The following is a 26,132-nucleotide window of genomic DNA, read 5'->3' as shown; positions in this document are numbered from 1 at the left end:
TTTTTTATGATTGCACAATTAAAACACTATTTTTATTTTTTTTAGTGTGCCGTCCGATTCTCAGGCTGAACGTTATTTTTTTTTACCATTAATGAAGCTTCATGAGGGCTTGTTTTAGGGTACTTTTAATAAATAATATGTTCATTTTATAGTACGGGTTGTTACGGTTGCAGCAAAACCAATTGTGTACTTTTTCTATATAATTTTTTTTTAAATAATAAAGAATTTTGTACGTTTCGTAGAGTTCTTTTGCCTTTATTTTATTTTCTTCTGAACATATGGACTTAAGATCACTTAAATAATGCACTGAAATACTTCTATAGTGCAGTGTTTGCAAAGGCAATTTATTGGCACCCTGTGATTGCGTCTCGGGGGCACGTTAGGGTGAAAGAAAGAGCCCCTCTCTCTGTCTAACCACTTAGATACTGCAGTCACTTCTGTAATATACAGCGGACACCCACTGCAGATGACGCGGGCACAGCTCCGGAGCCTGCACCATCTCCGTGCGGTACAGTTACGGCACTTGATGCTAACTACATAGCACCAGTTCCGTAAGAGTACAGCACATGTTGCCAAAGGGTTAAATTGTATGTGAATACAATCATTGTAAATGTGTATGCATGTCAATCCCATTTTATGGATCTAAAAATGTAACCCATAGAACCATAAAGATGTAACCCAAGGGTTCATGTGCACATTGGCATGGAGCACGTACGGCTTCTCGTACAATAGCCAACAAAAATAAATCCATTTCTGCACGCCTCTGTATGGAATGGGCGGCATATGGAAGTACAGTAAAGGCCCTGTGCACCTCTATGGAAGCCTTATTAAGACTTCATAAAAAAACAGAACAGTAATATGCCCATGAGCCCTAACAAATGATAGAAAAACTGATTATTATGGAATTAAAAAGTTACTCCTTGTCACATTTTCACTCCAGAAATGAAATGATTTTTATTTAAACACAAAAAGGCAAGTAGACATTGCAACTCTGCATATAAAATATTGTCTAGAAGTCTGATGTTAAGCAACATGTAGAGACATAAAACAAAATGCATTTTCCAAAAATTGCTTAGCGAATATGTACAGTGAAGACGACTTGAGAGTTCAGACTGTTGCTGTATCCGCGCGGCTACCACAACATCCCGCACTCCAGATCAGTTCTAGCCACGAGCGGGCTCACAGGAGAGATTCTTCATCTTTGTCATCTCAATCCTTATTATGTAGCAAGATCCTAAAAGACCGGATTCACATAGTCTCTAGTAATTCATGGGAGAAGGTAAAACTTGACCGTAGAAAGGTGTGAAAGATCAGGAGTCATGTTAAGGCAATAAGAGCTGTATAAAGCCTGCGCTCTTCTGTAAACATCCCTACTCCCAGTGACTGCGGCGCTCCTATTGTTTGCCAGGAGTAACGTCTGTGTAATCTTTCAGTACGCCCGCCAAGTGGTCATTGTGAGTCTTAAATCTCGGCTTCTTCTGCGAGTTTGCCTTCTTCCTCTTATATACTGGAATCTGAAAACATAGATGTAACATTTCTTAGGTATGCTCTTTAATCACACACATGAAAAGGATTCACAAGAAATTACAATCTGGATTAACTTTTAGATCTCCGTCAGTTTCAGATCAAATCAGTTTGCCATCCCTATTGTAAGGCTAGGACTATATGGCGTCTTTTGATGTGCGATTCCTAGTTATGTCAAAGTCCCACATCCGACTTTTTTTTTTTTTTATATGCTTTGTATTCCTTTTATGGTAGAATCCCTTGTTGCACATGTCTCAATGATCTGATGAAACTGTCCAGAAACTCTGCTTGCGGTCACTGAATGCTTAACTTCTGATGGCTCCAATTTTGTAGTAAACTGCAGCTTTGGTGCGATCAGAAGTTTCAGAAGCCATAAGTTGCACAAATTGTGTGACAATACTTTTCTAGGAAAATTCAGTCACGTAGACCTAGTCTTAAAGTGGCAGCTCTTCCTGCTACTGTGTTCTGAGATCTAATAAAACGACAGAGTTTCATAAGAAACACGAATATAACAGAGTAGAGGAAGTCACCATAGTTATCATGGTACCAAGAAAAACGATCGGACATAGGTGTTATTAATTCTTAGAAAAAGGTCTCCTTAGGGGAAATCTAAATGACCATGTACAATACACACATATGAATGGTAAACCCAGAGATCTGTCTAATAAATGTTTTATACCCAGGCCATTACATTAGAGGAAAGAAGGTTTCACCATAAGGATATAAAAGGGTTCTTCCCGGAAAGATAATAAAATACCGGAATAATCTGCCAATGAAAGCAGATATGGTTAGGTCTTAAGTGGCCATAAAGAGGCTCTGTGACCACATTATAAGTGGCCTATATTGTACATGATGTGATCGGCGCTGTAATGTAGATTACAGCAGTGTTTTTTATTTAGAAAAACAATCATTTTTGACGGAGTTGTGACCTATTTTAGCTTTATGCTAATGAGTTTCTTAATGAACAACTGGGTGTGTTTTACGGTTTGGCCAACTGGGCGTTGTACAGAGGAGTGTATGACGCTGACCAATCAGTGAACAATCAGCGTCATACACTTCTCTCCATTAATTTACTTAAGTGTCTTGACAGTGAATAAAGATCACTACCAGCCAGGACGTGATGTCTATTCAGAATCCTGACACTTCGGTAACGTTTGTGTGAAATTCACAGCACAGCAAGCGTAATCTCGCAAGATTACACTGTAAACTGTCATTTAAAACGAGATTACGCTTGCTGTGCTGTAAATTTCACACAAACGTTACCGTTACCGAAGTGTCAGGATTGTGAATAGACATCTCGTCCTGGCTGGTAGTGATGTCTATTCACTGTCAGGACACTTCAGTAACGTTAATATGTGAGTAAGTGACTGCACATAGTGATCTAGCTAGATTACTATATGCAGTGTAAATGAATGGAGAGAAGTGTATGGCGCTGATTGGTCAACATCATACACTTCTCTCCACAACTCCCACTTGCTCAAAAAGTAAAACACGCCCAGATGTCCATTAAGAAAGTCATTAGCATAAAGCTAAAATAGGTCATAACTCCGTCAAAAATGATTGTTTTTCTAAATAAAAAAACACTGCTGTAGTCTACATTACAGCGCCGATCACATGTACAAGATAGGCCACTTATAGTGTGGTCACAGAGCCTCTTTAAAAAGGCTGTGGATACCTTTCTTAAAATATCAAAGTTATATTGATATTTGGAGTCTTGTTTGTGCCTATTTCTGGATCAACACAGCATGAAATCATTACACTGAAAACCTTAGATAGTTAATATATGTCAATTTGCCACTGCCTATACAATACTTTCTGTTTATTGATACCACCAACACTCATTTTAAGGCTATGTTCACAATCTTACGAAGGAAACCAATTGGGCCGTTGAGGTCCTATGGCGTTTTGAAGAAAAATGGTGAGGCATGCAGTTCTATTCTTCCTGTCAAATCAAGGATGAGAAAACTGCTGACAGAGGCAATGTGAACAGAGCCTTATAACATGCCAGCAAGAAAGGCAAGGACTTACAACTTTCTTTGGTCCGGATTCCTGCATAGAGGAAATGCCTTGTCTCTTCAGGTACTCCTCTATCTTCTCTTCATCCATGGAGTCTACCGGGACACTCCTCCACAGCTTCTGAAATTCTAATGCAATAGAAAATGTGTCACACAAGCCAGCAATAAGGAAACACAAGCATGTTGTCCGTATGTAAAACACAAGAGGGACTGTCGTAGCATCAGCAATGGATCGCCGGGGGTAAGTAATGATTCTATTTTTCTTTGAGGCATTTGCAACGGTTTCCCAAAAATGTCTTAACAAGTTGCATGACCCCTTTAACTATATAAAGAAAATCATAGTTTGACGAAAACAAAAGTCAGATTTAAAATAGAAGAGTGAAGAGGTTAATGAAGGGAGGATGTCAATACCAGATAAACACCAAAAACTAATATTTACATTATATTAAAGCAAGTAGGACAAAAATATATTAAAGTCAGCAATAAAGTAATACAAGTCATTTGGTGGATTTGCACTCTTTGGGAATAGCCCTGTATGGAATTCATGTAATTTTGATGTTCAAGGGGTTGCGCGATTTCAGCAAATTAAGGTTATTTTTTTTGTGTAATTAAAATCTTAAACAATTTTCCAATATCACTTCTGTGTCAATTCCTCCTGGTTTTCAAGATCTCTGCTTGTTGTTATTCAGTAGGAACATTAATTGTTTACTTCCAGTGGATAAAATTCTGCCCATGGTCACGTGATGGACACACAGGTGCTGGGGTCGTGAGAAGACACTGCTCTGATACACATACTGTAATTGTAACGATCCCAGCACCTGTGTAATCATCACATGACCATGGACTGAATTTTATCCACTAGAAGAATGAAGGTTCCTACTTGCGGTCAGTGAATGACTGACAGATCTAATACATTGCACTACATAGGTAGTGCAATGTATTAGAAAAAACCACATCAACCAGTTGGAACTTCAAGTCCCCTAGTGTAAAAAAAAAAAAAATGTTTTAAAACATAATAAATGTTTCAAGTAATAAAATAGAACACAATCGCCCTTTTCCCTTGTCAAGTCCTTTATTATTGTAAAAAAAAAAATCATACGTATATGGTATCGTCGCATCCGCAACGGCCTGAACTTTAAAATATGATGTTATTTATTCCACGCGGTGAACGGCGTAAAAAAAAAACAAACATTAATGTGATCAAAAAGTCGCATGTATCCAAAAACGGTACCAATATAAAACTATAGCTCGTCTTGCAAAAAACAAGCCCTCATACAGCGCAGTCAACTAAAAAATTTAAACGTTATGTCTCTCACAACTTGGCGACAGAAAAAACATTTTTACAAAAGTAAAAATTTTATTGTGCAAAAAGTTGTAAAACATAAAAAGGTGCTATAAATTAGGTATCACCAGGATCGTACCGACCCGCAGAATAACGTGAACATGTAGTTTATAACGCGTGGTGACTGCTGCATAAAAAAAAATACTACGCCAGAATTGCTATTTGTTGGTCACCTCGCCTCCCAAAAAAATAGGATACGAAATTATTATAACTCCCATGTACCCCAAAATGGTACCAATAAAAACTACAGCTCGTCTCACCAAAACACCAGCCCTCATACCACTACGTCTATGAAAAAATAAAATTAGTTAAGGCTCCAATAAGTCAGGAAATAAAAAATATGCAGTTGTGCCGGCCCGAGGGGAACATTTCTTCTGTTTAAAGAGGCGATTTATCAAGGCCCTAAATTTAGGGAACCGGGAAGGGGAGGACTCACACATATCTTCTGGAAGCGAGGGCGCCCGTATTATACCAGGACAAGACAACACTTCCCAGCAAAATTCCCCAAACTGCAAAGGTGCAGAGTGTGGACCAAAAAGGGGATAAGGACGGACGCCATTCACTGGCGTAGCTATAGGGGTCGCAGCGGTCGCAATTGCGACCGGGCCCCGAAGCCAGGGGGGCCCACGGCCCCCCGCACCACATCAATAAAAAGTTACTATAGTAACTCGGGCCGCGGGCCCCTGTTACTATAGTAACATACTTTACTTACCTTCCTGGTTCCGGATCGCAGCGGAGGTCCTGAAGTCAAGCGCTGTGCGCAGCGCATGACGTCACAGCGCTATGCGCCGCGCACAGCATCGAGACGACAGAACTCCCGCCGCGGCCGAAGAGGAAGGTAAGGTTAGCCCTGACTGGCGGCGTCCGACTCCCGGGACCCGCCAATCAGCTGTTTTGACATTCTTTTGCCATGATTAAGAGCAACATGTTTGCTCAAAACGCGTAGGCTAAGGCCAAACAGCCCGCTACCGCATACACCTTGAGACTGCGTCTCCGTCTGTTTTTTTAATTGCTTCTACAATAAAATTGGGAATATATTTCCTTTTTAAAATCAACACAGCGCTGGATTTTCCTCTCTTTTGTTCCTATTGCTTCTACCGCTGGCCGTCGCGGGGATCCATGCGAAGTGTCTGGAGACGCAACTACCGGTGAGCTGGAAGTGTCCTCCTTTTTGATCCTGTCTGCTGGGCCCTGTATCTAAGCCAATCACATGGTAGGCTTAGATACATGGCCCATGTGTGATCCTGTCTGGTGGGCCCTGTATATAAGCCTACCACACTGTAGGCTTAGATACATGGCCCATGCGTGATCCTGTCTGCTGGGCCCTGTATCTAAGCCAATCACATGGTAGGCTTAGATACATGGCCCATGTGTGATCCTGTCTGCTGGGCCCTGTATCTAAGCCTACCACACTGTAGGCTTAGATACAGGGCCCCAGCACACAGTAATCTTATACTGTATAAGATTACTGTCTTCTGGACCCTGTATCTAAGCCTACGTTGTGGTAGGCTTAGATACAGGGTCCCACAGACAGTATCACACATGGGCCCTGTATCTAAGCCTAACACATGTGTTACTAATCATTTTTTGTGTGTTTTCTTACAGGTTTGGTCGTTGGACTACGGCGGATTCCAGGACTACTCCGATGACGGCTTTTTTTTTTTATTATCATTAAAATGGTTAATGAGGGCTGTGTGGGTTTTTTTTTATTTCAATAAAATATTTTTTCTATGTCTTTGTGTTTTTTTTAAACTATATTACTACTGCCTTAGTAATGTCCGCCGGCTTATTGACGACGTCCATTGCTAAGGCGGGGCTTAGTGTTAGCCGGTGCAGAGGCGAACACTAACCCCCTTTATTACCCCGGTACCCGCCACCAGGGGTGCTGGGAAGAGCCGGGTACGATCCAGTACCTGACCATCTGTAGTGATGGTCGGCCACTGGGGTGGCCGCAGGCTGGTATTATCAGGAGGGGAAAGGCCAAAAACAGTAGCCCTTCCCACCCTGGTAATGCTAGGCTGCTGCTGCTTTATTGTATCTGGCTGGTTATGAAAAATGGGGGGGACCCCACGTCATTTAAAAAAAAAAAATAAATTTGGAAAGAACGATGTGGGGTCCCCCCCAATTTTCATAATCAGCCAGATGCAACACAGCAGCAGCAGGCAGCATTACAAGGGTGGGAAGGGCCACTGTTTTTGGCCTTTCCCAGCCTAATACCAGCCTGCGGCCACCACGGTGCCTGCCCGTCACTACAGATGGTCGGGTACTGGTTCGTACCCGGCTCTTCCCAGTACCCCTGGTGGCGGTGGGTACCGGGGTAATAATGGGGGTTAGTGTTGGCTAACATTAAGCCTCGCCTTAGTAATGGAGGTTGTCAATCAGCCAGCGGCCATTACCAAGGTGGTGATAAGTTTAAAAAGATACAAGCACATAGAAAAAATATTTTATTGAAATAAAAAAACACAACCCTCATTAACCATTTTATTGAGAATTAAAAAAACGCCGTCATTGAAGTCCTCGAATCCGAAGTCCAACAACCGAACCTGTAAAAAAAACACAACACACAAAAATAATCAGTAACACATAAAGAAGCAAAATTATTATTCTTACCTGTCCTGGATCCAATCATGTGTGATCGTGTCTGCTGAGCCACTGTATCTAATCCTATCATGTGTGATACTGTCTGCTGAGCCACTGTATCTAATCCGATCCTGTGTGATACTGTCTGCTGAGCCACTGTATCTAATCCTATCAATAGTTTATAGGGTCGTAGTGCTATAGATATGCTATGCTGTCTCATATACACACTTTTTTTTTTTATTTCCCCTGACATTTTAAGCCCTGAGGGTATGTTCACACGGCAGCGTCTGTTACGGCTGAAATTACGGTGCTGTTTTCAGGAGAAAACAGCACCGTAATTTCAGACGTAATGGCATGTGCAGGCGTCTTTCGCTGCGTCCATTACGGACGTAATTGGAGCTGTTTTTCTATGGAATCCATGGAAAACGGCTCCATTTACGTCTGAAGAAGTGACAGGCACTTCTTTGACGCGGGCGTCTTTTTTACGCGCCGCCTTTTGACAGCGACGCGTAAAAAAATGACCGTCGGCACAGAACATTGTAAGACCCATTCAAATCAATGGGCAGATGTTTGCCAACGCTTTTGAGCCGCATTTTCGGACGTAATTCAATGCTAAAACGCCCGAATTACGTCCGTAAATAGGGTGTGTGAACCCAGCCTTAGTGACGCCCCCGGCTGCTAGTGCTGCATTGTTGGGTCACTTAGGAGACCCAGCGATGCAGCTGAAAGCTGCGGACCGTCGGCCCTGAGAAGTTTGCGGGGGGGGGCCCAGTAAGAATTTTTGCATCGGGGCCCATGAGCCTTTAGCTACGCCCCTGACGCCATTTATCAGTGCGACACTAACCTGTGCAGAAAGGATTGCTTCACAGCGTAACACACATCTATGGATCATTTTATTATTTATCCCATTATTATAGCACCTGACTATGCCCCTGATGTACTCTGCCCAGCTCACTAATCCCCCCCCCCTTCCCGTTATAAACTGAAATACCAGCAATACTCAAACAAAACTACTACCAAGCAAAATCCGCTCTCCAAAAGCTAAATGGCACTCCTTCCCTTCTGAGCCCTATAGCGTGCCCAAACAGCTGTTTACTTACACATGCATGGCATCATCATACCCAGGAGAACCCTTTTAACAATTTTTGGGTTGTGTGCCTTCAGTGGCACAACATATTTGCCACTGAAATGTCATACATGGCGAAAAATTTTCATTTTTACTTTGCACCATCTGCAGCGCAATCATTTATGGAAAAGACCTGTGGGGTGAAAATGCTCACTACACCCCTTTATAAATGCCTTGCAAAATGGGGTCACTTCTCAGGGGATTCTTTTATTATTTCACATCAGAGCCCCTGCAATTGTGAACCAATACTTTGTAAGTCGCCAAATCAGGCCTCAATTTCGCATGGTGCTCTTTCACTCCTGAGGCCGGTCGAACGTCCAGGCAAAAGATTAGGGCCACATGTAGGGTGATTCTAAAACCGGGAAACACAGCATAATAATTAGAGAGCTGTCTTGTTATGGTGGCACAAGCTGGGCACCACATATTGGCATATCTATGAAAAATATCCCATTTTCACTCTGCAACATCGAGTGCACACTAAAAGGATTGTTTTTATTTTCACTGCCCAATTCTAATAAATTCTATGAAACACCTGTGGGGTCAAAATGCTCACTATACCCCTAGATGAATTCCTCAAGGGGTGTAGTTTTCAAAATGGGGTTACTTGTGGGGGGGGGGGGGGTTTCCACAGTTTTGCCCCCTCATGGGCTTTGCAAACGTGACATGGCATCCACAAACCATTCCTGCTAAATTTGAGCTCCAAAAGCCAAATAGCGCTCTTTCCCTTCCAAGCCCTGCCGTGTGTCCAAACAGCAGTTTATAACCAAATATGGGGTATTGTTTTACTCGGGAGAAATTGCTTTATAAATTTTGTGGTGCTTCTTCTTGAGCCCTTGTGGAAATGAGAAAAAAATAGCTAAACCAACATTTTCTTTGAAAAAAATGTAGATTTTAATTTTTCACGGCCTACTTCCAATAATTTCTGCAAAAAACCTGTGGGGTCAAAATGCTCACTATACCCCTAGATAAATTCCTTGAGGGGTGTAGTTTCCCAAATAGGGTCACTTGTGGGGGATTTCCACTGTTTTGGCACCACAAGAGCCCTTCAAACCTGACATGGTGCCCAAAATATTTTCTAATAAAAAGAAGGCCCCAAAATCCACTAGGTACTCCTTTGCTTCTGAGGCCGGTGCTTCAGTCCATTAGCACACTAGGGCCACATGTGGGATGTTTCCTAAAACTGCAGAATCAGGGCAATAAATATTGAGTTGCATTTCTCTGGTAAAACATGGTTACAAAAAAAATTAAATAAAAAATGAATTTCTGCAAAAAAAAAAAAAAATGAGATGAAATTTGTACATTTCACCTCTACTTTGCTTTAAAGAGGCTCTGTCACCACATTAGAAGTGCCATATCTTCTACATAAGGAGATCGGCGCTGTAATGTAGGTGACAGTAGTGCTTTTGATTTAGAAAAACGATTTATTTTCACCATATTAGGAGCGTTTAGCTTTATGCTAATTCGTTTCTTAATGCCCAAGTGGACGTGTTTTTACTTTAGACCAAGTGGGCGTTGTACAGAGGAGTGTGTGACGCTGAGAAATCAGCGTCATGCACTTCTCTCCATTCATTTAGTCAGCGCATAGTGACACTGGGTTGTTCACGATGTGCTGTCTTATAACGACATATTAACGTTACTGAATGGTTTAGACAGTGAATAGACATTCCTTCCAGACAGGACGGGATGTCTATTTACAATCAATGCACTTAGTTAACGTTTGTTTGGTACTTACAGCAGAGAAAAGCGTAATCTCGCTGTAACCTGTCATTTACAGCGAGATCACGCTTGCTCTGCTGTAAGTACCAAACAAACGTTAACGAAGTGTCGGGATTGTGAATAGACATCCCGTCCTGTCTGGAAGGAAAGTCTATTCACGGTCTAAACACTTCAGTAACGTTAATATGACAGTATAAGACAGCACATCGTGAACAACCCAGTGTCACTATGCGCTGTCTAAATTAATGGAGAGAAGTGCATGACGCTGATTGGTCAGCGTCATAAACTCCCCTGCACAACGCCCACTTGTTCTAAAGTAAAAACATGGCCACTTGGGCATTAAGAAACTAATTAGCATAAAGCTAAAATCGCTCCTAATGTGGTAAAAATAGATTGTTTTCCTAAATAAAAAGCACTACTGTCACCTACATTACAGCGCCGATCTCCTTATGTAGGAGATAGGGTACTTATAATGTGGTGACAGCCTCTTTAATTCCTGTGAAAGTCTAAAGGGTTAAAAAACATTCTAAATGCGGTTTTGAATACTTGGTGTTTTTAAAATGGGGTGACTTATTGAGGGTTTCTAATATATAAGGCCCTCAAAGCCACTTCACAACTGAACTGCCCCCTGTAAAAATAGGATTTTAAAATTTTCTTGAAAATGTGAGAAATTACTGCTAAAGTTCTAAGCCTTGTAGCGTCCTAGAAAAATAAAAGGATGATCAAAAAAAATGATGCCAATCTAAAGTAGACATATGGGTGATGTTAATTAGCAACAATTTTGTGTGGTATAAATGCCTGTCTTACAAGCAGATACATTTAAATTTAGAAAAATGCTAATTTTTGCAATTTTTCGCAAAATTTGGGTGTTTTTCACAATTAAATACTGAACGTATCGAGCAAATTTTGCCAGTAACATAAAGGCCAATGTGTCACGAGAAAACAGTCTCAGAATCTCTTGGATAGGTAAAAGCATTCCGAAGTTATTACCACATAAAGTGAAACATTTCAGATTTGAAAAATGAGGCTCTGTCAGGAAGGTCAAAAGTGGCCAAAGAGGGAAGGGGTTAAAAGCCATGAGGAATTAATATAGAAAGTATATTGGAAAATTGTATACCTTTTAATCAAAAAAACAACATTAAAAGGAAAACTCAGGTGAATTTTTTTTTTATCACCACCCCCGTTTGGAACGTACATTGGGTAAAGGGAAGCGCAGGTCATCCTCTTAGCAAACGCTTTGTTGGCGAACTATATGCTCCGTTCCCGGTCCACCGTTATGTCATGCGAGTGCCCGATTCCTACAAGTCTGCTGTGTTGACCATTCGTTTTTTTTCACTATACATTCCGATGAGACTCACATTGAGCGTCTCATAGGAATGAATAGTAAAAATCGTGCGCTACCTTTTACCGGGTGTACTTTCCAATTCACTGGAGTGTTCCTTTGCTTTACTGAAACCAGAAAACCCCTTTAAAGCAATGCTTACACTATTACTTTTAGTTAAAGGTAATGTGTCGCTTTTTTTTTTAGTTAAACAGTTAGTGTTTAAGTGATTAAACATTGTTCTAATTTCTTTAATTTTTTCACGAGTCAGGAAATATTATAAATTAGATTCTAATTTATAACATTTCCCAGTGCTGGTCACTAGATGGAGCAATTCCCAAAATTGAAGCATTGGCATGTGGTAAAGCAACCACATTGCTTTGTGCTGCAAAATTTGAGAATACACACTCGCTCTAGTGAGCTCACAGAATCCCCCCTCCCTTATCCTGGCTAGTGCCAGGAGAAAGGAGGGGATTGAACGGTCAAACCTCCTACACTGTGTGTCGCCATTTTTTGAGCGAACACACAGTGTAGTAGGTTTACATACAGTAGTAATCACACACTAAAACACGTACATACACAGACATAACTTAACTGCTCCTGCAGCCGCCGCTCCCTCCTGTCCGTCCGCTCCCTCCGGTCCATCCGCTCCCTCCGCTCCAAGTGCTTGCATTAGAACACAAGTCCGGAAGCCACGACCGGAAGTAGTAATCTTACTGTCCGGCCGCGGATTCCGGTCCACAAGAAAATGGCGCCGGACGTCGCTCGGCCAAAAACCTTCCATTTGGACTGTGTGGGAGTGGCGCATACGCCGTTCCCACACAGACGGCGTACAGCATAGCGAATGGAACGGCTCCTGTTCGCATTCTCTATGGGGATGTATGTGCCGTATTCCATGTCTGTATGTGTCGTTAATCGACACATACAGAGATGGAAAAAAAAATGGCAGCCCCCATAGAGAAGAAAAAGAGAAAAAAATAAAAAAAAGTAAAAGTAAAACACAAACACACAAATAAAACATTTTTTAATAAAACGCTAAAAGCAAATTGATATAAAAACAACCATTTTTTTTGCGACACTCGTCCTTTAATTGTCCCTAGGTACTCTACATTTTTTATTGCTTTATAGTGAAATGATTCTTTGACCTGAATGTAATAGATTAGATGCAGAATTTTATTTCCTTTCCCTTCGTGTTACCTATAGTGGCAACACCATTATTTGTATATAGTTATTTGTGGTTGGCAGTAAATTCATGGCAGGTGAAACAGATGGCACTGCATGAATTGTGGGCTAGGCTTGTTGACAGTGTGTATGTTACGCTGAAGTCCAGAAATAAAGGGAGAGTGAACAGTGCCAGACGCTGCTGTGGTATTCCTGGTATTCCAGACCTTGGTTAAGGGAGGAGATAGGGAGAGAGTAATAGGAATAAAAAGCTGCCTCAGCCACAAACCGCTGCTTTCATTTATCAGCAAAAACCTTTCATGCTGGCCTAGCCCTACATTTACACCGCATGCAGGACTCGTGACACATGGGGATGCGGACAGATTTCGAGGATACTGCTAGAGGGCCATTTACTGCCACTAGGCCGAAAAAGAACATTTTATGCAGTGGGAAACTAAAGGAAAAAAAACTCTGACATCATTACCACAAACCTTTTTGAAAAAATCCTGTCACTTGAATTACTAGATCTAAATGAAAGACATTAGTATTGCTGTGGGGGCTTCGCTTAGGCCCTGTTTACATGCCGTTTTTTTAGCCTACATTTAAAGTATACGTGGAGAAAAGTTCCAGTTAAACGATTGCGGAGATGGATGCCTAGCAGTGGCCTCCTTCACCCATAGACTATTATGAGATACGTTTAACGTAAACGTCATGAAACGCTATTGAAAAGTTAATGACTTATACGTTTAACGGATGCCTGAGACAGATACCATACAGTGGCACACATCACCCATAGGTTGCTATGTTGAAAAATGTATACTGCAGGGTTTTTTGCGGTATCCCGTAGAATATTCCATACCTTGAAAAAAGGTAAACCGATTTATACCAGTCTAACGGAGGTCAAAAAGGGACACTTCTGGCCTCTGTCGGGATAATGGAGCTCTATGAACCCATTTAGCACGTACGTCAAGAGCTTTCCTGACAGACACACTAAACGTAGGGCAAAAACGTAATATGAAAAAGGCCTTACAGAGGATTGGATACATATATAATAAACCATCGACTGATGCTTTAGGTCTGTAAGGTTTTCAGCCTTTAGATGTAAACAATGTTTCCATACACTGATATCAAGCAGAGATACTTAAAACGGTGAGAAATTGGAAGGATATGTTCACACTAGTCAGATTTACCATAGGCAAACCCAACACATATATACTGCAGGATCGGCGGATCATCTTGGGTTTCTGCTGCGCACGTGCAGTTTGATGTGCGGTAGATCCGCACAAGGATTAGCACATGGAAATTCGCCAGCTGTTACACATGGAATCCGCATCAATAATCACTTATTTCTCCGCAACGTGGATATTAAAGCGGTGCATCTGCACAGAGACGAGGATTTCCCACTGAAGTCAATGGATGGCGGGTTGTTTGGCGTAATAAAGCTAAGGCTCCATGTACAGAACCCTCTTTAAACCAAGTCTCTACAATCAGTGTCTTGTCTTTGTGGTTATGAGCGGCTTTATTCTCTGAAAGGTAATGATTGAACAGTCCGATTTACCCATGCTGCAAGAGTCGAGTGAGCGAAGAAGGGTATTCATGCCATCTGCTGCCACCCAGTGGATAAAGTTAAAATCTGCCGACTTCTATATACTAATTTCAATGAATAAATAGCCTATGCCCTGAAACAGAACCACAGCGGTGAGCAAGTTATTCTATAAAGTGACACTCTGGGCAAAAGTTGAATATAAAGCTTTTGCCCAGGCTGGAGGTACCAAACTCACCCAAAAGTTTCAATAACGTGTTTCCTGCCAATCCAGTGGGGGTTCTTCTTGCAGGTCACTGCAAGTACAGTCAGGTACCGGGCAGCAGTGGTCACGGCCCACCTGGGAAACGGTTTTGGAAATAACTCTCCGCTACATGCTTGCAGAAAAGGCTCCGAGCAATCTCCAGATCAACGTGGAACGGATTTGGGTAAAACTTTTGGGGATGGAGCCTACACTGGGCAGAAGCAGGATTCTCAGCTTTTAAGTGGAGTGTCACTTTAATTATAGTGGTTGGAGCCGCTTTTTTTTCCCTTCAGGTGGACTCTTCTTTTTCTTCTTTTTACGAGGCGTTTTTTAAATTCAGCAGCGTAAAAATAAGCCTCATGTGAACAGCAAAGTGTATTTCCCATTGAAATCAATGGGAAACTGTTTGCAGGCTTAAAGCAAGTGTATTTTAGAGCAGAATACGAGGCTTTTTACACTCCAAAATTAGCCTGAAAATAAGTTGTGTGAACATACCCCAACAGTGAAAACAGACTTACTGGTCCATGGACATACATAGCAGATCACTGTCACTTGCGGCGGATTTTCACTTCAGTTTATAGACTTCCAACCCATGGCCATAGTTTAGGAGAAAGTCTTACCTTCATCTACAGTGAACTGGCAGCTTTTATCATTATAGAAGAGGATTTTCTTTTTGTCTGGTCTTGTCACAAAGATAATTTGGTCTCCCAATACCTTGCGGAAAAAGAAGTACATAGAAAATATAAAAAATGTTTTGCACAGTTTGATGTGAAGACTTCTCATAAAAGCGCTACAGGTTTAAAAAAAAAAAAAAATTAAAAAAAACTGGACTTCAAAGTCTAGAACTGTAAGAGCCAAATTCTCTTTCCGGTTGCATTTGCGACAATTGTATTCTCCATTTGGAGCCCTGCGCTAAAATGGAGCTGTAGCCATATTAGAGTAAGGGACAAGCTGCAGTTTTTTCTTTTTGACTGCATGAATAGAAAAGGTACAACCTTGTATTTAGAAGAAACAAAAGTGCAATTAATAAGAAGGTTCAGCAGTGCTGCGGCTTTGCTCCTCTGTGTGATGGAAAAGCTCAGCGCCAAACCACTACAGACTGTCTACCACATATGAAAACGAGAGCAGACAAATGGTGTTGTCCATAGCAACCACATTCCAGTTTAATTGTTTTCAGTGCAAGTTAGAAGATGATAAAAGGTCTCTGATTGGCTGCCTTGGGCTACTGCTTCACTTTTTTGCCCTCCGTTTCATTCTACCAACATCAGAGTACACACCAAGTAGAATGACAATCACTTTTTAAAGGGGTTTGCCTTCCTAATAACTTTGGAGGGAGGTTCGGATTACGGTGGATGTTAATCTAAGGTCGTTGTCAGAATGTAGAACACGAGTAGGGTGGTAGACCGAGATGAGGGAGATGTAAGGAGGTGCAGCACTGGGGAGAGCTTTGTGGGTAAGAGTAATAAGTTTGAATTTTATTCTGAAGGGGATGGGCAACCAGTGGAGTGATTGGCACAGGGTAGAGGCGTTGGTGTAGCGGTTGGTCAGAAAGATGAGCCTGGCTGCTGCATTGAGGATAGATTGGAAAGGGGAGAGTTTAGTGAGGGGAAGACCGACTAGTAATGAGTTACAGTAATCAAGACGAGAGTGAATCAGATCAATGATGAGAGTTTTGGCGGTTTCCTCTGTAAGAAAAGGGCGGATTCTGGAGATGTTTATGCAAAGACCTCGGTAAAAATCAATGGCATTGTGTGCATATTTGTAACATTGGCACGGATGACAACCACTAAGCAGCAGTCAATATCTTAAACACAGTTTAACAAGAGAGGGTGTTAGGAAAAAAAAGTTTGGGGTTGGATAACCCTTTATATGAATTAAACAGGAGAGACACCTACTGCTCTGCTCTTCCTTTGGTCAGCCTTTTAAGCTTTCAATAAATATGAACTTTTTGTTATGATATTAAACCACTACTATTCATTTGTGCACGGATTTTTGTCAGCTGTATTATTGTAAAAAATAAAATTGTGATTAAAAATAAATCAATGCACTGCTGAGATAGAGCAGATACCTTAATAGCTTTCTGTGCATTAGGAAGCCCTTCTTCTATATCATCCAGCAAGATTCCCCCTAGTCCTCTCTGATCGTGCTTGTCCAAGAGCCTCAATAGTGCCTTTTTGTCTTTTAAGTTGTACTTGGGCTTAAATGCATATTTACCATCAATATTATCAATTTTAGGATTGTTCACCAGAGCCTAAAAGAAAAACAGAAGGATATAAAAAATACACACACACACACATTCTGTACAATTATTGGAAATGTACACACAATATATGTATAGTGAGAAGTTATGAACCGGCACATGCACTACGGCAAGCCATTCCTTAGTTATATCCGTCGTGAAGAAAATGGTGACAATGTGGCCAACATTAGTTTCCACAGGGGTGGTGACTCCTATATGAAATCTGTCTAGTTATGCAATGAAACATCCCCCATACTACTGCATACCTGTCAGATTTCAAGACGGTCACACAGATTTATCACATATATCGGTATCTGTAAAAATGAACAACTCAAGAACTTATATTTACCAAAGAAAATACTCTTTAAGGGGGGTTACCCCATCAGAACATCCCTTGTCCATATGCCCCATTAGGGTATATGGATGTCATAGTGAGGAGGGGGTCCCTTCCTCTATTAGTCAGAGCTGAAAGAGGGAGGACTCGCCAAAGACTACATGTCAGGCCATTGACTTTAATAAGTGCCTTGTAAAACGACATGGTCTGTGACAATGCATAGGCGCCAGTGAGAAGAGCGGATTGACAAGCGTTCCAGCTCATTGTCGAGGGAGCTGTTTAAATAGGCTCTGTCACCACATTATAAGTGCCCTATCTTGTACAGAATGTGATCGGCGCTGTAATGTAGATAACAGCAGTGGTTTTTATTTGAAAAACGATAATTTTTAACCAAGTTATGAGCGATTGCAGCTTTATGCTAATGAGTTTCTTAATATACAACTGGGCCTATTTTACTTTTGACCAAGTGGGCGTTGTGGAGAGAAGTGTATGACGCTGACCAACCAGCGTCATGCACTTCTCCACATACTTTTACTCTGCACATAGTGATCCTGCATAGTTCACTATGTGCAGTCGCATACACCCACATTAACATTACTGAAGTGTCTTGACCGTAAATAGACAACACCTCCAGCCAGGACAGGATGTCTATTCACAATCCCTACACTTTGTGGGTGTGTGTGTGTGTGTGTGTGTGTGTGTGTGTTTTTTTACAGCACAGCAAGCGTAATCTCGCTGTAAATGACAGCACAGTGTGATCTCGATGTGCTGTGGGAGTAAGTCACACACAAACGTTACCGAAGTGTCAGGATTGTGAATAGACTTCCCGTCCTAATTGGACGCGATGTCTATTTACGGTCAAGACACTTCGGTAAAGTTAATGTGTGAGTATGTGACTGCACATCGTGAACTACGCAGGACCACGATGTGCTGAATACATGAATGGAGAGAAGTGTATGACACTGATTGGTCACTGATTGGTCAGCATCATACACTTCTCTCCAACGCCCACTTAGTCAAAAGTAAAACACGCCCAGTTGGGCATTAGGAAACTCATTAGCATAAAGCTAAAATAGGTCATAACTTGGTGAAAATAGATCGTTTTTCTAAATAAAAAAACACTGCTGTTACCTACATTACAGCGCCGATCACATTATGTACAAGATAGGGCACTTATAATCCGGTGACAGAGCCTCTAAGTAGAAGAGATTGTTCTGATGGGACAACCCCTTTAAATGCTAGATGTATTTCACACAGAAAAGATCATTGATATTGTGGAAGTGGGGAAATGCTGCCCTAATAACAGTAGGTTTTTCCTCCTCGATTTCTATCTAGTCCTATCGATTTCTACAGATCAATACAGTGGTTCTGAAGCAAGGGGAAGAGACTAAAATCTGATGTTATCCCTGTAGTCAGAGAGGCGAGTGTCCACACCTGCATACATCTCCTTTACTTATTCCTTAGCAAATAAGGAAACATTCACATTCCTATCCCCAGGCTTTTCCGTCACATAAGCACGTCTTCCAATAACAGGTTTTCAGAACACACAGGCATCAAATCTAAACAATGCGTCATTTATGTGGCTTGATGAAAAAACAAAGTTTATTTAATTTTGACTTGTAAATTTGTAATAGCAGAGATGGGCACATGTTAAAGGGGTATTCCCAAAACCAAATTGCCAGCTCAGTGTCTTCTAAACCTAAAATCATAATTCTTTGCAAGTACACTTAATTTCACTTGTCAACCCCCTACATATGCCAATGCCTTTCTCCGTTTACCTTCCGTTGCTACTAGACACATCATCCAGTAGTTCTCGCTCAATGAACGAGCATGCACAGTTCCTTCCCTATTCTCCTGTTCAATAGCTTTCTCTCTGTGCATGTAAGACTTTCCATTTTGGCGCACATGGAGAACATGTGCGGAGAAGACCCATGTCTGTTTCTCTGTCTCTATCACAGCTGCAGTTGAGCGCATGACGCACATCCACAAAAATCAGTAAAGGAAAAAAAAAAACAACACTTCCAAAACGTGGGCATCGGCAAACAATGCTTTGCGGCTCACCCACATCAATGCACAAAGCTGAACGGATTAACCAAAGGTCAAAAGTATAGAGAGAAACTTCAAAGTACGTTTCTGAGGGCATGACCCTACAAGGGGGGGGTTCTACGCTTTGGGGAATCGACACGTTAGAAGGGTCCCTGGACAATAAGTGGATCAAAGTGTAATCCTGCAGGAACCCCCAGCGATCAGCTGTAATCTGTGGGGAAGCCTGGCAGTAAGTGTTCAATTTCTCTGCAGCACCACCGCAGGGAAAAATTATTTATTACACAGTGCCCATTCATATCAATGGGTAGTCTTTGTAATGGTGGACAGGACAGGTCGTACAGAGCGAGAGATAAACTTTGTAACTGCTCTGCACTTAATAAAAGCTGAGATTCTGAACACAGAACCCCTCTATTAACTCAAAATTCCCCAACAAGAAAAAAATTAAATAGAAAAAAAATGTGATAACACTATTGATACCGCGTGATGACACATACATATAATAAAAAAAAGGGCTAAGAAACCCAAAAAAAATAAAAAATAAAAATGATCACACAGAGTTTTTGGACGCGGAAACTGCATCTGAAAACGCACAAAAAAAACGCCTCCCATTGATTTAAATGGGAGGCAGAGGCGGTTTTTTCCCCGCGTACCGTAAAAAGAAGCGACATGTCTTATCTTCGGGGCGTTTACATCTCTGACCTCCCATTGACATCAATGGGAGGTAGAGAAAGCGTTTTTCGCTGCGTTTTTAGCCGCGGTGCACAATTTTTTCTGGACAGAGACCTCAATGGCTCCTGGTTATCAAGGGGTTAATTAGAGTAATTATTAAAAGCATGCCCTGAACTACAATACGTATCCTAGTTTTCCAATCTTGGAAAACATTGAGTAACAGCTCTTCAATTAAATACTTTATGTTAAGAAATCTACCAAACGACCATTAGGTTATCCTTACCTCTGACATCAGCCATTGCTTTTGCTTCATCCCAATGTCAAGGTGCTGTGTTTCATCCAAGATTTCCTCCAATGTCAGCGGATACGTGTCACCTCGCTGATGTCGTGTCTGCATAGAGTAGAGTACAGTGACTTATTTGCAAAAAGTGGCAACCATCAGATTTACCATCATGCCAACCTTTAGGCTGGGTGCCTAGACTGGTGCAGATCTGCGGCAGATTTTGCATGTATTTTTAAAGCCAAAACCAGGAATGTAATCTAAACAGAGGAAATATATAAAGAAAGGCCTTATAGGTCTGCTCTCCTGGATCCAATTCTGGTTTTGGCTTACAAAATGCAGGCAAAATCTGCAGCAAACCTGCACTGTGGGAACCCAGCCTTAGAAGACAAGAATTATACATTATACGGCTGGAAGCAAACATTTGCTTTACTAGTAAGGCACATCTGCTCCCTGTATTCCATAATAGATCCGTCGTCTGACAGATACCACTGGCGCACAATGACCCCTTTAAAAGGCCAAGTACACTTTTGAAAACTATATGGTTTCTTTTTAAACAGTGTATTTGATGCAACTTTGTAATTACTTTTTATCAAAAATTATTTGTACTTTTTCAGATACAGCTGCTTTGTTTCCTGAATACACAGCAGCTGTTTCTTGCACTGAAACCTGAATCGGTCAGGTCAGATTCACCTGTTATTAATCATATATAATTTATGAACTTACTTGTGATTGGTAACAGCTCGAACCTGCGTGTTACAGACATACAGGACCTGCTGTCACTGATCCTATCAGTCCCGCGGAACTGACGGATACAGGTTTCAGCGTAAGGTCTCTTGCACACAACCGTTTTGCCACTCGGGCCGTTTTTGACGGCATCAGAGTGGCACCCGATAGTCTTCACGGACTTATTCACTTTAGCGGGTGAATCGGGTCCGTGAAAAACGGTCCGAGGAAAGATATGACATGTTCTATCTTTCCTCGGATCACTGATGGGACTCGGACGGCACACTTGGTTGTGTGCATACAAAGCAGCTGTATCTCAAGAACTAACACAGCTTCCTGGTCGTCCATGTACGAAGGCCTATTAGGTCCTGCCAAATACTGTAACTGACTGTCAGTTGTAAAATGACAGCTACAATACACTGAAATACATTAGTGCAGTGTATTGTACAGGTGATCAGAAGATCAGATCTTCATGTCCCCTAGTAAGTGTAAAAAAATAAAAAATGTATATTTTAGAAAAAGAAACGTTTTATGTAATAAAAACAATAAATCGCCCTGTCTCCCTGATCAAGTCCTTTATAATTAGGGGAAAAATAAAAAAACACACCAAAAAAAGCCTACATAATAGGTATTGCCGCGTTCGTATAGACCTGAACTATAAAAATATAATTTATCCTGCCCGGTGAACACTGTAAAAAAAAATGAAAAAAAACAAATGCCAGAATCATTTTTTTTGGTCACTTTGTTTCCAGAAAAATCAAAAAGTCGTAAGTACCCCAAAACGGTACCAATAAAAATTAGTTTGTCACGCAAAAAACAAGCCCTCACACAGCTCCGTCGACAAAAAACTGGCCTGTGCATAAAGGACTGGTTCAAAGTGTATGTCACTATCCATGGATAATTGTATTATTCATTTAGCCGATAACATATGGGTAATTTCAGTACTCCGGAGAAAATTCCCTACAAACTTTGGGGTGCTTTTTCTCCTATAGTCCTTGAAAGATTTGAGCTAAATCGACATATTATTGAGGAAAAAAAAAAAAAAAAGGAAAAAAAACATCGATTTTTACAGTCCAATCCTAATAAAATTGCTGAAACCCTGGTGGGGTCAAAATGGTCACTACACCACAGATGGACTCCTTAAGGAGCATAGTTTCCTAAATGGTATCACTTTTTGTGGGTTTCCACTGTACTTGTACCTCAGGGGCTTTGCAAAAGCGACATGGCATAAGAAAACTTTTCCAACAAAATCTGTGCTCCAAAAGCTAAAAGGTGCTCCTTCTCTTCTGAGCCCTGCAGTGTACCCAAACTGCAGTTTAGAACCACATATGGGGTATTGCCATGCTCATGAGAAATTGGCTAATAATCTTTAGGGGGGGGGGGGTTTCTCTTGAATTCCTTGTTGAAATGAAAAATTTTGAGATAAATGTACATATTGGAAAAAAAAAATGTATTTAATTTTTTTAATTTTCAACATTTCATAGCCCAATTCTAATAAATTCTATGAAAAACATGTGGGGTCGGAATGCTCACCACACCCCTAGATACATTTCTTGAGTGTAGTTTCCAAAATGGGGTGTCTTTTGCGGGGTATCTAACGTTTTGGCACCTTTTCAAACATGAAATGGTGCCTGGAAAACATCCTAACAAAAAGGAGGCCCCAAAATTCACAAGGTGCTCCTTCATTTGTGAGGCCAGTGTTTGAGTCCAGTAGCACAATAGGGCCACATGTGATATATTTTTGAAAACGGCAGAATCTGTGTAATAAATAGTCTGCTGTGTTTTCTGTTAACACTTGCTGTGTTACTGAAATAAATGTCATTTAATTTAAAAAGACATGTAGTAAGCCTTATTTAATAATTTGTGTGGTATCATTATCTATTTTAAAAGTAAAGGATTTCAAATGTAGGAAAATGGCAATTGTTCTTTACATTTTAGAATTTTTTATAAAGAGTAAACCGATCGACCAAAATTTACCACTTACAATGTGTTACGAAAAATCACTTGGATAAGTAAAACCATTCCAGAGTGATTACCTCAAAGTGACACGTTAGATTTGATATGCCTATACCAGCACCGCGGCGAGGAGTATAAGGTGGGTACAAAATTGATTTCTAAAATGCTTATAAATGACAACCTCAAAGATGGCTTGCGTATAGATTTAATTTAAATAAAACAATACTAGAATTACCTTCATATAGTTGACAATTTTTGCAAGAACTCCAAACTTGTAGTTGGAAGACCCAGAAAGGCTCTTGAGGTTAAATGATCCATTGCTTCCATCTATCAAAGAAGCATTAAAAGTTAGTCACCTGAAATACAATCCCAGAGATGCATCATCTTGGACACTAACCAGAAACTGCAATATGCTTTTATCCATGATCTGAATTTGTTTGCCACGATATTGAGTTTACACAAACGTTGATTCATAAAATTACACATAAAGGCTATGTACACATTTGAAAGGCAAATTTTGCAACGGTCAGTTTCTCATGGCCATTTTGCATCAGTGTGTCTCTAAATTTTTTATCCATTTCCAGTCCGTCTGTCCGTTTTTAATGGCCGTTTGACATCAGCTTTGCATCCGTTTTTCATGGCCGTTAAAAAAACTGATGAATTTCATCGGTCAGGCTTTTTTTGTCCCAGCCCCCTGAAAACAACCAAAGGAAGGTCAAATGTTCACCTAGACACTATTTACAGCCTGCCTGTATACCGTGCCACACAGCCTGCCTGTATACCGTGCCACACAGCCTGCCTGTATACCGTGCCACACAGCCTGCCTGTATACCGTGCCACACAGCCTGCCTGTATACCGTGCCACACAGCCTGCCTGTATACCGTGCCACACAGCCTGCCTGTATACCGTGCCACACAGCCTGCCTGTATACCGTGCCACACAGCCTGCCTGTATACCGTGCCACACAGCCTGCCTGTATACCGTGCCACACAGCCTGCCTGTATACCGTGCCACACAGCCTGCCTGTATACCGTGCCACACAGCCTCCCTGTATATCGTGCCACACAGCCTCCCTGTATATCGTGCCACACAGCCTCCCTGTATATCGTGCCACACAGCCTCCCTGTATATCGTGCCACACAGCCTCCCTGTATATCGTGCCACACAGCCCACCTGTATATCGTGCCACACAGCCTCCCTGTATATGACGACACACAGCCTCCCTGTATATGACGACACACAGCCTCCCTGTATATGACGACACACAGCCTCCCTGTATATGACGACACACAGCCTCCCTGTATATGACGCCACACAGCCTCCCTGTATATGACGACACACAGCCCGACATGAATGCCCTACATACTCACCGATGCAGCGCTGCCTTCTTCTAGTAAGGTCACTCGTCTTCACGGGATCTGCGGCGACACGATGACACTCACCGATGCAGTTCGTCTTCACACGTGGTCTCTTCTTCACGTGATCTGCGAAGGCGGCGCGAGGACGTCATCCCGTCGCCTTCGCAGAACCCGTGAAGACGAGAGACCGCACCTGCAGAGGTCGGCGCTGCATCGTTGTCATCGAGCCGCCGATACCCAGCAAGGGAACTAGGAGTTCCCTTGCCAATCCCCATGTCACAGATCGTTTTTTAAAGGTTGTTACATGTATTGACAGCTGTTAAAAACGGATCCATTGACTTCTATGGGGGCCGCCAGGTCGTGAAAACGGCCAAAAATAGAACATCCTATTTTTTGACGGCCATTATTCGCGGGCCGTTAGAAAAACAACCGTTAAAAGAACAACCGTCGCACGCCTGTTTTTCACTCGTGTGAATAAGGCCTTACTTTTTTTTTTTTTTTTTTTTTTAGATACAGCTGCTCTGTATTCTCTATACACTGCAGCTGTATCTAGTGCTTTTCATTAAATCCGTAAGTCCCACGGACCGGACGGCTTCAGTGACAGTGGGTCCTGCGTGAACCCCGCAACGGAAAGTGAAAGTGAAACCACAGCTTCCGTTTCAGTCACCATTGAAATCAATGGCGACAGAAACATCGCTAATGGTTTCCGTTTTAAAGACGGAATCAATAGCGGAGTCGACTGCGCTATTGATTCCGTCGGAAAAACGGAAATCTGCCGGAATGGAGACGAACGGAAACCATTAGCGATGTTTCCGTCACCATTGATATCAATGGTGACTAAAACGGAAGCTGTGGTTTCACTTTCACTTTCCGTTGCGGGGTTCACCCGACGGATACCTACGACGGAACTCCGGAACGGTGATGTGAACAGGCCCTTAGTTATGAACTTCAATGTGAAGTAAGGATGCACGATGCATCGAAACTTCGATACTGTTTCGATACTCTGCATCCCCAAACGGTTCGATACCGTTATTTCATGTATTTCGATACTTAGCTCTGCGGTCGCACAGCTCAGTATAGTAACACATGAATGTATGAGCGCGGGGCTGCGGCTGTGGCTGTGTGATACAGTCATTGCCGCGCTCCTGAGTCCTGATAAGTGCGTGGGGTCAGGATGATGCGATGCAGCCAGCGCTGCACTAATGAGCGGCGGCACTGAAGACAGAACATGGCGGGCGCTCTGCAAAACACCCCTATGTTCTGTTCTCAGTGCCTGAACCGCCGCTCATTAGTGCAGCACCGGCCGCATCACCTCATGCTGACCGCGCACACACTTCCTGTCAAGAGCAGGGCAATGACTATTACACAGCCGCAGCCCCGCTGGCGGAGATAAGAGAAACCTCTCCGCCGTTATTCCAGTGAATGCTACGATCACAGCTGATTGCAGCATTCAGCGTATGTCCCTTGGGACATACCATATATGGGCAGACGGTCCAGGGTCCATTGAAGGACCCCAGGGCTGTCTGACCATATTTCCTGTTGTTATGGCATACTTGGGTATGTCCTAACAACTGCCTGTGTACTATGTGTAATATAGATATATGCCAGTACATTAAAGTAAAAAAAATAAAGTAAAAAACTTAAAGTAATGTTAAATTTAAAAAAAAATACACATACATCTTTTTTTTACAATAAACATTAAAATAAGTCTCAATACATAAAACATACACATTCAATATTGTCGCGGCCGTAATAACCTTCACAACAATTTTTTTTGCATCATTTATGATGTGTACGCTGTAAAAATAAAAATAAACACTGCTTTCTATCACTTATTGTGGGGCACGAGGTGCGATGAATTTAACCTCCATGTTCCTCACATTAATAGTAATTAACCTCATCATGTACCTTACAAATTAACCTATTATGATTGAGAAACTTGATGGGGTTA

At 41.7% G+C, this 26,132-nt stretch overlaps 1 protein-coding gene across 2 annotated transcripts in view; it reads right to left on the bottom strand.

Annotated features, from left to right (window-relative positions):
* Positions 1-928: 928 nt before the first annotated feature.
* Positions 929-26,132, bottom strand: part of GTF2E2 (general transcription factor IIE subunit 2) — a 50,292-nt gene continuing 25,088 nt past the window's right edge. For both annotated transcript variants that reach the window (XM_075849893.1, XM_075849901.1), the window contains exons 3-8: positions 23,058-23,149; positions 20,144-20,251; positions 16,641-16,823; positions 15,193-15,286; positions 3,553-3,668; positions 929-1,514 (exon numbers count right to left, since the gene is read on the bottom strand). In XM_075849893.1, coding sequence (XP_075706008.1) covers positions 1,395-1,514; positions 3,553-3,668; positions 15,193-15,286; positions 16,641-16,823; positions 20,144-20,251; positions 23,058-23,149 — 713 coding nt within the window. In that variant the 3' untranslated portion in view covers positions 929-1,394. The remainder of the gene's footprint in view (positions 1,515-3,552; positions 3,669-15,192; positions 15,287-16,640; positions 16,824-20,143; positions 20,252-23,057; positions 23,150-26,132) is intronic.

Source organism: Rhinoderma darwinii, chromosome 1, assembly GCF_050947455.1.
Source record: "Rhinoderma darwinii isolate aRhiDar2 chromosome 1, aRhiDar2.hap1, whole genome shotgun sequence".
In the NCBI taxonomy this organism is placed as follows: Eukaryota; Metazoa; Chordata; class Amphibia; order Anura; family Rhinodermatidae; genus Rhinoderma; species Rhinoderma darwinii.
Note: the sequence above shows the minus strand (reverse complement) of the source record. Positions and strands in the feature narration are given on the sequence as shown.